Source organism: Physella acuta, unplaced genomic scaffold (assembly GCF_028476545.2).
Source record: "Physella acuta isolate Inbredline_101_S28 unplaced genomic scaffold, ASM2847654v3 ptg000008l, whole genome shotgun sequence".
In the NCBI taxonomy this organism is placed as follows: domain Eukaryota; kingdom Metazoa; phylum Mollusca; class Gastropoda; family Physidae; genus Physella; species Physella acuta.
Window position 1 is genome coordinate 2,051,061 of NW_026731528.1, and position 15,165 is coordinate 2,066,225.

General features: G+C 34.2%; 1 protein-coding gene across 1 annotated transcript; it reads right to left on the minus strand.

The window, feature by feature from the left end:
• Positions 1-1,668: 1,668 nt before the first annotated feature.
• LOC131951392 (uncharacterized) lies at positions 1,669-14,404 on the minus strand. The gene is made up of 9 exons (XM_059313829.1): positions 14,367-14,404; positions 13,560-13,719; positions 11,772-11,863; positions 10,991-11,192; positions 10,752-10,865; positions 4,930-4,941; positions 4,438-4,514; positions 2,930-3,146; positions 1,669-1,904 (listed from the first exon to the last, which is right to left on the minus strand). Exons 2-9 carry the CDS (start codon positions 13,698-13,700, stop codon positions 1,782-1,784), a joined length of 978 nt encoding a protein of 325 aa, XP_059169812.1. The 5' UTR covers positions 13,701-13,719; positions 14,367-14,404; the 3' UTR covers positions 1,669-1,781.
• Between the last annotated feature and the right edge of the window lie 761 nt (positions 14,405-15,165).

Consider the following 15,165-nt stretch of genomic DNA (forward strand, 5'->3'; position numbering starts at 1 on the left):
AAATTAAATTAAGGAAAAAATTTGTAGAAAAACATTGGCATGTGTTGGAGTTATGTTGTTGTGAAAACACTGTCCATGGTTGTAATTTTTAAAAATGGCTCAATTTTTATCATGGATGTATAGAAGGATGGAATTTCAGGGAGAGCAGACAGGAGAGAGGTGTTGGTAATTTCCTAGTAAGTTGATGTCTGTAGCGATACACGTTAATTTACGGGTGCCGGATGCCAATCTCACAAAAGAGTCAAACTTCATGTTTATTTATAGCCTAAATATCTCAATGGCTTGCCCCTACAATGCAACAACGCCTGTAATGTTTTTTAAGACAGATGGGCCCTATTCGACACCCCCCCCCCTTCCACTGAATGCCAATGCCTGTACAGTAAGAAAGGACTGGGGGCCTTTTGGAAACTTTTAATTATTTCTAGAGTAGAAAAGAAACAGCATTTCCATTTTATTTTTAAAATTATTTATATAAAAGAAATATTTAAAATGCCAATGAAAATGTTTTAATTTTTTAAAGAGGGAAAAGGGCCCCTATTTGCCTTGAGCCCTTATGCCTTGCTAAAAACCCGGCTGTTCAATTGTAGTTATGTTGTTTTTGTCTTTTAAAAACCCATATTTCAGTTGAGCATGGGTCTGACCACACTATCCCTTCATATGCTGGGAAGACAGAAACAGGTGAACTCTACTCCACCTGCCCCGTGTCCCGCCAAGTCCCGATAAGCAGCTTTGTAATTCACATCTTAAAAAATATGGTAACTACTACACTATAATCTCAGCTATTTATGCACTTCATCTGAGGCGCAGAATAAGTGGGGTACTTAATTTAGATTTAGAGTCAGCGTAAAAAACCTGAGTTACGCGAATAGGTTCTATTATTTCAAATGAAATTGTATCCCAAATTAGCCAATTCCACATCTAAACAAAGATTTATATGAAATAATTAAGGCCTAAAATAGTTTACTAAAGAAACTCATTATTGGCATACATTCTAGATCTAGATCTAGATAGAGCTAGAGTCTATATCTAGAATCGACAAATTTCTTAAGTCTAGTTTTTCCGTAGCTCTAGATCTTGATCTAAAATCTAAATAGATAAAGTGAATTTTATAAGTTTAATAGTTTAGGCCCATAAAATTGTAAACATTTCATAGTGTACGTCTTGATAAGTAGATCTAAATCAAATTGAATGAAATAGTTTAATTCTTTATATTCTAAAATTGGAAGATGACACCATTAATTTTGTGTCCTTTCGTTAGTTTAAACTTGTGGCATGTGACGTCATTGTTTATTGCGTTCTAGTCACGATAATAAACACTTCAGTAAGAAATGTTTCTACATTTGAATATGCCTTTATTTTTATTTTACTTCTTTAAGTAAAATTTAGTTAATACATTTATAACATCCACCGTATTATTTTCAACAAAAGTCCATATCTTTAAGCTCCATATATTGTTGAACATACTGATCACGTTGCCAAAATATATTGCGGACAGAGAGAGAGAGAGAGAGAGAGAGAGAGAGGAAGAGAGAGAGAGAGAGACGTGCGCTTATGGGCTTTTATATTTTAGGACGTTAAAAAAATTCAATTTTGGTTGAAAGAGATGATTTCTATGAACAAAAATTTGAAACCATTACAACCAAATTGTGTTGTTATTACTTTAATGCATGGACTTTTTTGTTTCGTTCTATTTATAAATTTAAACTTCAAAAAAATGAAGCAACAGCATTAGTTTCATTTCCTTTATGCAAACTCATTTGTTGACAAGAAGAAAAATATGTTTAAGTCATATGAAACTGAGACATTGTCACTCTCCCCCAATGTTCTATCTGGTTATAGCATGAATTTAGGTTGGTCTTGGAATAATCTTTTGTGCCAGAACTCCCAGCTTTAGTAACTGTAATCTGAAAAAATGTTAAAGTAGTTATTTCTATAGAAAATATCAACATATTATTTTCCAAAGTTAGCTGATAAAAATATAGTAGGTACACATTTTGGCGGAAATACTGTAAAAATTGAAAACATGTTTATTTTTTTCCTCTCCAGTGATGAGTATCACCGACTCTAAGTATAATCGATTCTAAGTAAAGTCAACTCTGTGTATCGTCAATATTTAATGTCACCGACTCTAAGTATTTTCGATCATAAGAATCATCAATTCTAGACATTGTCGATTCTAAATATCGCCGACTACAAGTATAGTTGATTCTAAGTATTGTTGACTCTGTCGTATAAAGAATAAACCGGGAGTGATCTCCCCTAAACTTTCTCGAATATTATTATATCAAACAACAGGGGATTGGAACTCCATTTTAAATACTTAAACTTTTTAAAATAGAATAAAATCTCGTAGAAAAAAGAATTGCACACCAAGTGAACGCCAAATAAAATATGCATAATAGTGCGCAATATTATTAGTACTTTATAAATTTACATGCGTTTTTTGAGAAATCGAAAATAGCGTAAATTAGTACTTCTGGTCAACGGAAATTACTCAAAATTTGAGAGATGGTAGAAAATTAGTAGATAATTTACTTACATGTGAAATTTGATCTATGTATCTGAAAGAGTACTTAAGTTATAGGCTTTTGAAAAATTCAAAGTACAAAAAATACCACTTCCGGTTGTCGGAAATCGCTCAAAAGTTGTTACGGATCTACGATTTTGATAAAATACTTATATATAAAATTTCATCTACCTAGCTGTAACGGTACTCAAGTTATCGTGTTTACACACACACACACACAGACAGGCACACAGACATACGGACAAGATTGCAAAAATATGTTTTTCCGTATCAGTGAGGTGTAAAACGTCGAGATTTGTAAAAATCGCGATTTTGTTTTTGCACGATTACAAGACTTTCTCTATACTTCGTATATACGAGAAAGTAAAAACTAATAAATAATCACACGATGTCAAAGATTACCTGCAAGAGAGGTGGTCGTAGCACCCACACCATCGTGAAAGGAACATTGACTTGAAAGGGGAAGTCTGTTTTTATACTTGCTAACGCCCCGTATTCACCGTTAAATCGGTGATTTATAAATACAGTGTTCACGTTGATACCATCGACAAATCCAACTCTAAAGAGCACTGCAAGATCAGATTTTCCTCCCCCAATACATGCCAAGTCGACCGAAAACCTAAATTAAATCAGAACTAATTAATTTTCAACCTAAGTATAACATTCTAAACAGGAACAGGGCATTTACGCCCCCCCCCCCCGTCAATTACCCCACGGACATTCCCCCCGTCATTAACCCCGCCCACCCCCCCTGAGTAATTACCCCCTGTCAATTACCCCGCCCAGTATGACATTACCCCCCCCCCCCCCACCCCGTGTTATTGCTTAAGGTTCAGCTAGGGGTTAAAGCTAGAGTTTGAGTTTGAGTTTGGGCTAGGTCTAGGGTTAGGGCTAGGGTTAGGGCTAGGGCTAGGGCTAGAGCTAGGGCTAGGGCTAGGGCTAGGGCTAGGGCAACGACGAAAACGATATGAATTTCCCTCTCTCTCTCTCTCTCTCTCTCTCTCTCTCTCTCTCTCTCTATATATATATATATATATATATATATATATATATATATATATATATATATATATATATATAATTTATATATATATATATATATAATTTATATATATATATATATATATATATATATATATATATATATAATTTATATATATATATATATATCATTTATATATATATATATATATATATATATATATATATATATATATATATATATATATATATCTTAGTAGACTAAATTTTAAATTTAACAACTTCCTAACTTTGTACTTAAACATATTTCATTGCAAAGTATATCTAGTATGAGACTAAAAAGACACACAGAAATAGGCCCAACTAATTTATGGCCTGAAATAATAAATAAAAACGTATTGATCCCATTTATGCCCGTGGAAAATCGGTCAAGAGTTTATGATAAACTGAAGTTTGATATTTGAAATTTCTTTTTGCGTTTGTTTTATTCTTATGCTGTTTCGCTTTTTTACAAGCTTTTATTTGACTCACTTATTTAGTGCATTATTACATAAAAGCTTGTTATTAAAACGTTTTTTTATGACATTTTTATAATATTTAGTTTGAAACTAATTACGTTTTATAACTAAGTCATTTTTTAATTTGCCTTATTTTAAAAACAATTAAGAGAAGTTATTTCTTTTAATTTCCTTATACAAAACTACTTAAATGAGCTTGATGGAAACCCCTATTAGAATATTTAAACAAGAGCAATAAGTCGATGAAGTGGTTAGAAGTTCTGCCTAACTTTCACTCAACAGCTAACGTAATTTTTATTTTTGGACGCAGCAGTCTAGTCTTGTTACTGTAGTAACAAATCTATACTGTTAACTGCTGTGAATATTCAATTGTTCATTAATTTACATGTGCAAATTAATTATAACACTTACAGAGTGTTCCTTGTTGGTGTTCCTCTAATGATTATCTTTTCTCCAGCCGGCCATCTTTTAACAGGAAGTGTGGAACCCTCATAATGGGATAGAATTAAAAGCTTATAATTTGAGACAAATTAATGAATTAGGCCAGTGCAGAATTTTAAAATATAACCAAACTGTAATATATTAAGCTTTATTTTGGGGGAGAACTCATTCTTCTTGTATTAGTCTTATAATGTTTGAGTGATGTCCCTTGCATGTAATGTTTCCGTTTCCGATACAGAATAAACAAGGCGTACATAAAATGGCTTCCTCGTCTGTTGTATTATCTGTCTAGAATTATAAGATCTCAATCCACTTCACAAACAGTCATCGCCAAGGCAATTAAAAGGTCAACATAATCATAATTTAATAGATATTCTACCGTGACGGGACTACATAGCAAAATAATATAGCAGTATTAATTAAAACAAATATTTCATTCGTAGTCAACCTTAATTTACTTACAGGAAAGGTTATCTGAAACAAAAACATAAGAAATAATTAAATCTAATATTAGCTCAAAGTTTGTGCCAGCTTAACTTACTTGTTTCTTACTTAATACTTTATTTTTGTGTTTAATTTTCAATTATTTGTTTTCTATTTTTTTAAGTAGAATATAGATATATACATACTTTGTATGTTGATGACGGATGGAATTATTTGTTAATAGAATTTTTTCTTTGAATTTTGAATAATCAAGTAATTAGCCATGAAAAAAATATTAATTTAGCTGCTTCAATTTACTCATAAAAATTTTTTTGTCACAAAAACTGGAATGGGACTACTGTGTTGACGCTAGTTTAGGTTGGATAGGTCAAGTAGAAAAAGTTAATACAAACAGGCTATAGCTTGTTGGTTAGAGAGACCAATGAAAATACAGGAGCTGCACGCTCATGTGGGACGGTCAGCTGACCACTGACGCGATCGGGGGACTGCAGCTCCGCCATCTCCCCTGTTAGCATTATTGGCGCCTACTTCTGTTTTAAAGAGCATCTAACAATAGGGACACAACATTCGACGATTTTACCAAACTAAGGTGCGTACTCAGCGACTGCAGTAGTGTAAACGGTGGTTTCCGAGAGCGCCCGGACGAAATAAGCCACTTATTAAATAGGATGCTAGCGTACCCGTCGCGTGGGTTGCTGCAAGCTGACACAATATTTTAAGGCTAGCGTACCCGTCGCGTGGGTTGCTGCAAGCTGACACAATATTTTAAGAGGATTTTCATCAATGCGTTACCAATGTTGTAATTTTAGACTTTGTTTTTCTGAAACTGAGTTATTCAAGTGTTAACCGCGCTTGTGCTATATTGGATCTTAGTTGTTTGAGAGCGGATTTGCTCACACTCTCGCCCAGACCCCCCCCCCCCCCCCAGGACGTCCTTTGTTAACGCCTTAAGTATACGTTATTTACCCTCCATAATAGTAAGGTAGAGCACACCATGGCGACCGCCCAAGTATCAGGATCGTCGTTGGTGCTCTATCCAAATAAGCCAGTTAAAGTACCGCAGTGTTGACTAGTGCTATTTAAACTAACGTGGCTCCATAGCGATCATAAGTATCCCATGGTGCTCCGGGTCATCCGATCTCCGACGGACGCACACGATAAAAATCCCCGGTCATGATGCGTAAATTCAGGCTTTGATGAGGGGGGTGGGGGGGGGGGGGAAATGCGCAATGAAAAATCTAACCCGGCGTCCCTTAAAAATCTTCTACTCAACCAGTTTACCCCTAATAATAACGGCGCCCTGTCAAAACGGCCCGGGACAAATCGGCCCCGTCAAAACGGCCCCGTTAATACGACCCCGTCAAATCGACTCCCGACAAACCGACCCCGTCAAAATAGCCCCGTCAAAAGGGCCCCGACTTATTGGCTCCCGTCAAATGGGCTCCCGTCATATTGACTTGCGACATATAGGCTCCCGACAAATGGGCTCCCGATATTTAGGCTCCCGACAAATGGACTCCCGACATATTAACCCCTGACAAATAGGCTCAGGACATATTGGCTCCCGACAAAGCGGCTCCCGTCATATTGGCTCCCGACATAAGGGCTCAAGACAAATGGGCTCCCGGCAAATGGGCTCACGACATTTTGGCTACCGACAAATGGGCTCCCGACATATTGGCTCCCGGCAATTGGGCTCCCGACATATTGGCTTTTGACAAAATGACTCCCGACATATTGGCTCCAGAAAAATGAATGATATGACCACTATTGGCGAGCACAGAAGTGTAAATGTATGATATACATGATGTTAACATAAGGTCGGGTGTCACCCGGTGCGGCACTTAATGGTGTCACCCCCCCCCAGAGGCGTTGCGACCCTTCCCGGGGACAAACTTTCAAGTTTTCGATTTGCACCCCCCCCCCAAACTTTCGATTTGCACCCCCACCCCCTCAACTTTTTCTCTATATATTTTGCTATTTTTTGCCTTGGTGTCACCCCCTTAAATGGTGTCACCCGGTGCGGTCCGCACCCCCCGCCCCCCCCCCCTCGCTACGCCCCTGTACAAGCATATTGCAGTTAGGAAGGTACAGCGTGGACCCTTCTCCCCACACAATGAGTTGGAACAGCCTATAACCGACTCAATTATGGATGTCATAGATAGATGACCTTTAAATTAAAACATACTATATTTTATAATAGATAAACTAATATAAAAATACCGAACAAGAGATGCATACGTTGTATTACATAAGAGTGTTGGATAAGCTAACTCTAAAGAATATTGATGAAGGGGTCCCACTGGCAGATGTCATATTCAATGAGACCGCTTTGCCGGGAGACTTAGTCTCTACAGAAACGGTATTGTCAGTGCAGTGGCGTAGCTAGGATTTTTGGGCACCTATGCAAAAATTATCAGTGGGCCCCTTCGTCAGCCGTTAGGCCAGTGGCGTCGCTAGGTCGGGTCTCACCCGGTGCGGCACTTCGTTTTGTCACCCCCTCTCAGGAAACAAAGCATATATACATATATATATATATATATATATATATATATATATATATATATATATATATATGTGTGTGTGTGTGTGTGTGTGTGTGTGTGTGTGTGTGTGTGTGTGTGTGTGTCGGCCTACATAGGCCTAAAATTTATATATATGCTACATACTGGTACACGTACGTGTTTAAGCTTTAATCACTGCTGACTTAATAGTAACGATGTTTATCTACAGTCTGTTTATAATACAGTTGGATGTAGCATTGTTTTCTTTATAGTTTACGTTTACGTCGTGGTGTCACACCCCCCACCCCCCTCTTGATATAATTTTCGATTTGTACTTAGAAGACTATTTAACTTTAACTAATGGATCTGGAAAATGGCATTTCATTCTATAAATTTTACAATTTTTTGCGTTTGGTGTCACCCCCCCTAAATGGTGTCACCCGTTGCGGTCCGCACCCCCCGCCTCGCCTTCGCTACGCCTCTGCGTTAGGCTACAGAGGAGTTAAACGAAGATATCAACTTCTACTTACGATGGATATTTTTTAATATATAAATATTCTGAAGGCAACATTTTGTATTTTATATGTCCTGATTTTGTATTTATACTATATTATTATGCTTGCCTACTACTGCTAAAAAGTTTATTTATAGGCTGATTCTCTCAATGTCTTGCACGACAAAGTGATATAGCCTGTAGTGTTATTATAACGATTGGGCTCTGTTTGACCCACAAACACTGAATCCCACTGCCGAAACGGTGGGGGGGGGGGGCTTTTTGGAATTTTTAACCTTTTTCTTTTTTAAAATTATTTAAATGTAACAAATATTAAAATTCCATTGTAAAAGTTTTAATTTTTTATGAGGGAAAAGCGCCCCTATGTGCCTTGGGCCCCCATGCCTTGCTTACGCTAGCTTTACGGCAGCTACGCCACTATGTCAGTGGTCCTTTTGTCTGGAGCCAAATTGACAGGAGCCTTTTTGTCGGGAGCCAAAATGACGCTAGCCTATTTGTCGGGAGTCGTAATGACGGGGGCCGTTTTGTGGAGAAACTAAATGGCGGGAGCCTATTTGTCGGGAGTCGTAATGACGGGTGCCGTTTTGTGGAAAAACTAAATGACGGGAGACTATATGTCGGGAGCCAAAATGACGGGAGCCTATTTGTCAGGAGCCTTATTGACTGGAGCCCTTTTTTCGGGAGCCTATTTAACGGGAGCCTATTTGTCGGTAGCCTAAATGACGGGAGCCTATTTGTCGGGAGCCTATATGACGGGGTCCATATGTCGCTGGCCCTTTTGACGGGGCCGATTTGACGGGGTCGTTTTGACGGGGTCGTTTTGTCGGGGTCGTTTTGACGGGGCCGTTTCGTCATTGGCCGAATTGACGCCGCACGAATAATAACGCATGGACTTATTAGTTAATTGCACTCTTTAAATCGAACGTATGCGCCATATTGCTCACGGAGGAGCCCGCAGTGCTAATGACTCCGGCTTATGCATCTGGTGTAGTTTTACCGTTAAATTAAGTAGTACCCCTGACCCCCTACCATATTGATTAAATCAAGCCAGAGGCCGTATGCGGTACCCCTGGGGAAGTGTAATCGAGAGTCCCCAGCGGTCCCTACTATGTCCCTAATACCTGGGAGGTTGCGTTGTGTGTTCACTATTACGGAGAGTGATTTTGAATTTTGAATTTTGAATTTTGAATTTTGAATTTTAAATTTTGAATTTTGAATTTTGAATTTTGAATTTTAAATTTTGAATTTTGAATTTTGAATTTTGAATTTTGAATTTTGAATTTTGAATTTTGAATTTTGAATTTTGAATTTTGAATTTTGAATTTTGAATTTTGAATTTTGAATTTTGAATTTTGAATTTTGAATTTTGAATTTTGAATTTTGAATTTTGAATTTTGAATTTTGAGTTTTGAGTTTTGAATTTTGAATTTTGAATTTTGAATTTTGAATTTTGAATTTTGAATTTTGAGTTTTGAGATTTGAATTTTGAATTTTGAATTTTGAATTTTGAATTTTGAATTTTGAATTTTGAATTTTGAATTTTGAATTTTGAATTTTGAATTTTGAATTTTGAATTTTGAATTTTGAGTTTTGAGTTTTGAATTTTGAATTTTGAATTTTGAATTTTGAATTTTGAATTTTGAATTTTGAATTTTGAGTTTTGAATTTTGAATTTTGAATTTTGAATTTTGAATTTTGAATTTTGAATTTTGAATTTTGAATTTTGAATTTTGAATTTTGAATTTTGAATTTTGAATTTTGAATTTTGAATTTTGAATTTTGAATTTTGAATTTTGAATTTTGAATTTTGAATTTTGAATTTTGAATTTTGAATTTTGAATTTTGAATTTTGAGTTTTGAGTTTTGAGTTTTGAGTTTTGAATTTTGAATTTTGAATTTTGAGTTTTGAATTTTGAATTTTGAATTTTGAATTTTGAATTTTGAATTTTGAATTTTGAATTTTGAATTTTGAATTTTGAATTTTGAATTTTGAATTTTGAATTTTGAATTTTGAATTTTGAATTTTGAATTTTGAGTTTTGAGTTTTGAGTTTTGAGTTTTGAGTTTTGAGTTTTGAGTTTTGAGTTTTGAGTTTTGAGTTTTGAGTTTTGAGTTTTGAGTTTTGAGTTTTGAATTTTGAATTTTGAATTTAGAATTTTGAATTTTGAATTTTGAATTTTGAATTTTGAATTTTGAATTTTGAATTTTGAATTTTGAATTTTGTATTTTGTATTTTGTATTTTGTATTTTGAATTTTGAATTTTGAATTTTGAATTTTGAATTTTGAATTTTGAGTTTTGAGTTTTGAGTTTTGAGTTTTGAGTTTTGAGTTTTGAGTTTTGAGTTTTGAGTTTTGAGTTTTGAGTTTTGAGTTTTTAGTTTTAAGTTTTGAGTTTTGAGTTTTGAGTTTTGAGCTTTGAGCTTTGAGTTTTGAGTTTTGAGTTTTGAGTTTTGAGTTTTTAATTTTGAATTTTGAATTTTGAATTTTGAGTTTTTAATTTTGAATTTTGAATTTTGAATTTTGAATTTTGAATTTTGAATTTTGAATTTTGAATTTTGAATTTTGAATTTTGAATTTTGAATTTTGAATTTTGAATTTTGAATTTTGAATTTTGAATTTTGAATTTTGAATTTTGAATTTTGAATTTTGAATTTTGAATTTTGAATTTTGAATTTTGAATTTTGAATTTTGAATTTTGAATTTTGAATTTTGAATTTTGAATTTTGAATTTTGAATTTTGAATTTTGAATTTTGAATTTTGAATTTTGAATTTTGAATTTTGAATTTTAAACCGTATAAATATACTGCATTAGATACATACACTGTACAGTATCCATTCCACAAAAATACTCTCACGCACTGATACGTATTTAATTGTTTGTTTGTTTACACCTCGTAGACTTAAGTCTGTAAGGAAAACGTCTTTAAAGTAAATCTGGTGAATACAAAATAAATTATCACTAGACTTAAGCCTGTTCAACTAAAAGTAATCGTTTAAAAACGCTAATTAAAATAATCTTAAAATCTTCAACCTTGTGTAATCATTTAAAAATGAGTTACCTTAATCTTGATGTCATGTATTATAAGTTTTATCCTAATTTCAGTTCCAGTCATTAGTGACGCGGCTTCAAACGTGTACTCCGGTCCCCACATGTTGTTTCTTTTAGAACTAATGTGAATTTTTCCGGTGTTCTTCCGAACACTCATATGCATTTGTTGGTCAGCGTTGCAGTTAGCACTCTCGCACAGCGCAACTATAAACCTAGAACAATTATATTATTACAATGTAATGCATGTATTCTGAATCTCATATAACGTACGTTAAACTGTATGAATACAAAACGGGTCTACGCCCATGTTTTTAATTCTAATTTCACCGTCTTAGTCTCACATTCTGCACCATATAACATAATGTAAAAATTAATAAAGGCCAACCGTTATTCAACTTGCTTCCCAGAACGTGTGCAAGATAAAACACTATTTTTGTAATACGTTTTAAATAACTTCAAAATAACTTCAAAATAAATTAAAACTAATCATTAGACGGTATCAAACAGTTTCTAAATTCTCTGCATAAATTTTACAACATAGATTCTTAAACGATTACTAATTTGGTATATTCTTTCAGGCTTTAGGTTTTTTTGAATGGTTGCTATAAAGGCAAAACTGATTGACAAAAACACGATTATTATACATGATAACAATAATGGACGGACAACATTTCATGAAAAACGTTGGGTCCATTACATTAAGTATAAACCTAACATAATCTAAAACACACTGCCTAAACTGTAGGAATAGGAAATTTTCATCTTCAATAAATAAAATAAGATGCAGTCACCTGTTCGATGAAGACGTTCTCACTCCTTCAATGATAACCTCTTTTCCGTCGTACATTGGAAAACGAATTTCCCCAGTGTAAGGGATTGGGTACTGCGTAGATTACGATCAGATTAGAAGTCACAACACAATTTTTAAGACAACTGTGTTCGTCGTGACAAATTGTTGTTGTATCAAAGCTCAGAATATTTTTTGGTAGTGTTATAAAACAAAACGTGATCATAAAAATATGACAGATATTTTGTGTAATAGTTTCGTTAACAAACTATTTATCTGATCAAATTAACAATATGTAAGATATAATCTAATATATAAAGCTCAGTTCTGTATGTAACGCATATGTTTGTCGTTGGTCTTGGATGGATTTAAGTGTTAGACAATTATCGTGCGCATTTGTCTAAATTTATGAGTTAAAACATTACTATTGAAAGTGTTGGGAAATAATTTTCATTTTTCAAATTATAATAACAATTGTCGGCATGTTCATTAAACACAAGTTTTAAAAAAATATCATCTTTTACAAAAATTCTAAGTATGTCTTTATTTAGTCCTAGACCCTATAGCACTTACTTCCCTTTGATAAATTAGGAAAACACAATTACTTCCCTTTATAAAACCACTGCATTTAGTGGAAAAGAATTTACTTTTTATTACTTTGTTTTGGTGTTGGGAAAAAAAAATAATTACATAATTAGCGGGGATTGATCAAGTGCAAATGTTGTAGGTATTTTACGGATAAGCTTGGGGTATTAAAATTGTTCATTAAATTGAAACAGGCGCGTTCGTTTAAGTGAGTGCAAAAGACTATGAATAAGTTGGGGTACTATAGTCGTTCATTAAGCTAAAACAGGTGATTCCGCCCCGGGCGTTTATGTTCGCGTTAGTGTTTTCTTTGTGTTTAGGGTTTGCGTTAGTGGTTGCGTTTTGATTTGGTTCGTTTTTGTTCTTTCTTTTTTTGTTTTTGTTTGTGTTTTTTTGTTTGTGTTTGTATTTGTGTTTTTGGTTGGTTTTGCGTTTGGATTTGGTTTGTTTTCGTTTGCTTTTTCGTTTTTTTTGTTTTTTTTTTGTTGGTATTGGTGTTTGTGATTGGGTTTGTTGTTAGGTTTTTGTTTTCGTTTGCTTTTTTGTTTGTTTTTTCTTTGTGTTTGTATTGGTGTTTGTGGTTGTGGTTGGGTTTGTTGTTAGGTTTTTGTTTTCGTTTGTATTTGTAATTGTGTTAGCGTTATGTTTGCGTTTTGTTGTTTTGGTTGGTTGTGGTTTGGGTGGGCAATGCCGGGTTTATGATGATTACTAAACACACAGGTAATGGTCTTTAACAGAAAGGTTTTTCACAGAAGCCAGAGCAGGGCCTGGCCGGGACGGCTAGTATGTAATATGTGTAATTTAATATGTATTATATATACATGTATATATATATACATACACACACACACACATATATATATATATATATATATATATATATATAAATATATATATATATATATATATATATATATATATATATATATATATATATATATATATATATATATATATGCCTACTGTTGTTGTCATTCTTTTTGTTTCGATATTGATTTTTCATTTCATTTTGTCTTATGTCGTTTCCAAGCGAATTCGTTTTATAAAATGTAGAATTTGGTGTGGCCTAAACCGATAAAGTTTATATTTTTGTCTGGAGCTACATTTTTACTCTTAAAGTGGAAAAAGTTTCAGCTCTATAAAATTTTGACCAAATGCTTTAAACAATAACCAAGTCATAAACAAAGCCAGATCGATGTACACTTACATTTGTTCTACCATCAGCAAACGACCGTTTGGTGTGGTTAAATGTGCTGTTGTCGAAGGTCTGGATCGGATAAATGTCCACACAACCAAAGGAAAGTATATTTGACAGAAATACAAAGACCGTAAGCTGAAGCATCATCATGGCGATGGAGGTCAGACGTCTATAAACATAGATTGAGTTTTTAATTAATTAACATGGAAATTTATTAAGTCTTCTTCTTCTTCTTCGTTCTTAATTATTAGTGTTGAAGGTGATCGAGTTTTATCTGCCAGTGTCCGAATTTAATTTATCAACCATGAACTTTTTGCCGACTCGACCACGCCTCCATCACAATTAAGCGTTACGTGTCAACTGGTTATGCGCCATTGAGGCCATTGACTCAGATTTCAGCCTGTTTTTCTTTTTGGATTTGCTTCCATAGCCTTTATCCAACCAAGAACAAACTACAAGGCAGCAGTTGTTTAATTTTGGAGTTGTCTCTCCTAGAAAAGTGGCTGTCCCCAGCCTCATCTGCCCAAGGGTTCGAACTCGAGACTTTTCGGTTTAGCAACCATGAGCTTTACCGACTCGACAACGCCTACCCTATTTATTAAGTAATTTTATATTTTAATTACCACTTTGATTACATAACATAGACACAAATCTTGAATGCGTCTCTACTAAAGTGCTTTTTTAAAAAAAAAAACCTGTCAACTGATGCCACTGTTAGGTAAAGTATGTGCAACTTGAATATTAAAAACTCTGTATTGCACTTTAATGAAGGATTAAAGTTTAAATAAAACTAGTAAAATATACAGGGGAACTTACCTAGTGCACTAGTAAAAACCAGAAAACAGCTTTTTAAACTGTGTTTCTACTCACTTTTCTTTAACACGTAGACCAAAGATGGCAGAAGGAAATTAAACCAAAGACAACTATATCCGGTCATCAGAACCACGTCAACAACATGTGCTACTTACAGATTGTTGTAGTGTCGGCTTCTGTTGTGGACATGAGTGGAGTAATAAACTTGTTCAGACAAGGGGAGATTTATGTTTTATTGTATGGATCGACATTAGGACTGGAGGTAGAGCAAGATAAACTTGTTCAGAGAAAGGGAGATTTATGTTTTATTGTATGGGGCGACATTAGGACTGAAGGTAGAGCAAGATAAACTTATCCAGACAAGGGGAGACTTATGTTTTATTGTAAGGGGCGACATTAGGACTGGAGGTAGAGCAAGATAAACTTGTTCAGACAAGGGGAGATTTATGTTTTATTGTATGGGGCATTAGGACTGGAGGTAGAACAGGCAAGATTATATTTTTGTGAATGTGCTACATTAGTATTGGGGGTAATGCAAGTGACAGGACAATTCATCTCATGACAAATGATCCAGACTAAATATCCCAGATAAAATATTTCACGGAAAATGATCTCATAAAAAATGATCACAAGGAAAAATTATCTCACTGACAAAAGATATCATGGACAAAGTATCTCAGACAAAATATCTCTGACTAAACATCTCACCGTAACAAATGTATAGTATTTAAGATATGTAAGTCGAATTTAACATTTTTAAATTGAATGTCATTTGGTTTTATTTTTTTTAACACATAATTAT

Excerpts from the sequence above, each read along its gene's own strand:
- LOC131951392 (XM_059313829.1), bottom strand. The coding sequence starts at position 13,700 with ATGATGATGCTTCAGCTTACGGTCTTTGTATTTCTGTCAAATATACTT. Across the intron at positions 11,193-11,771 it reads AGAACGTCTTCATCGAACAG|GTTTATAGTTGCGCTGTGCG; the intron begins GTGACTGCATCT and ends TAATTGTTCTAG. Across the intron at positions 3,147-4,437 it reads ACACCAACAAGGAACACTCT|GTTTTCGGTCGACTTGGCAT; the intron begins GTAAGTGTTATA and ends GATTTAATTTAG.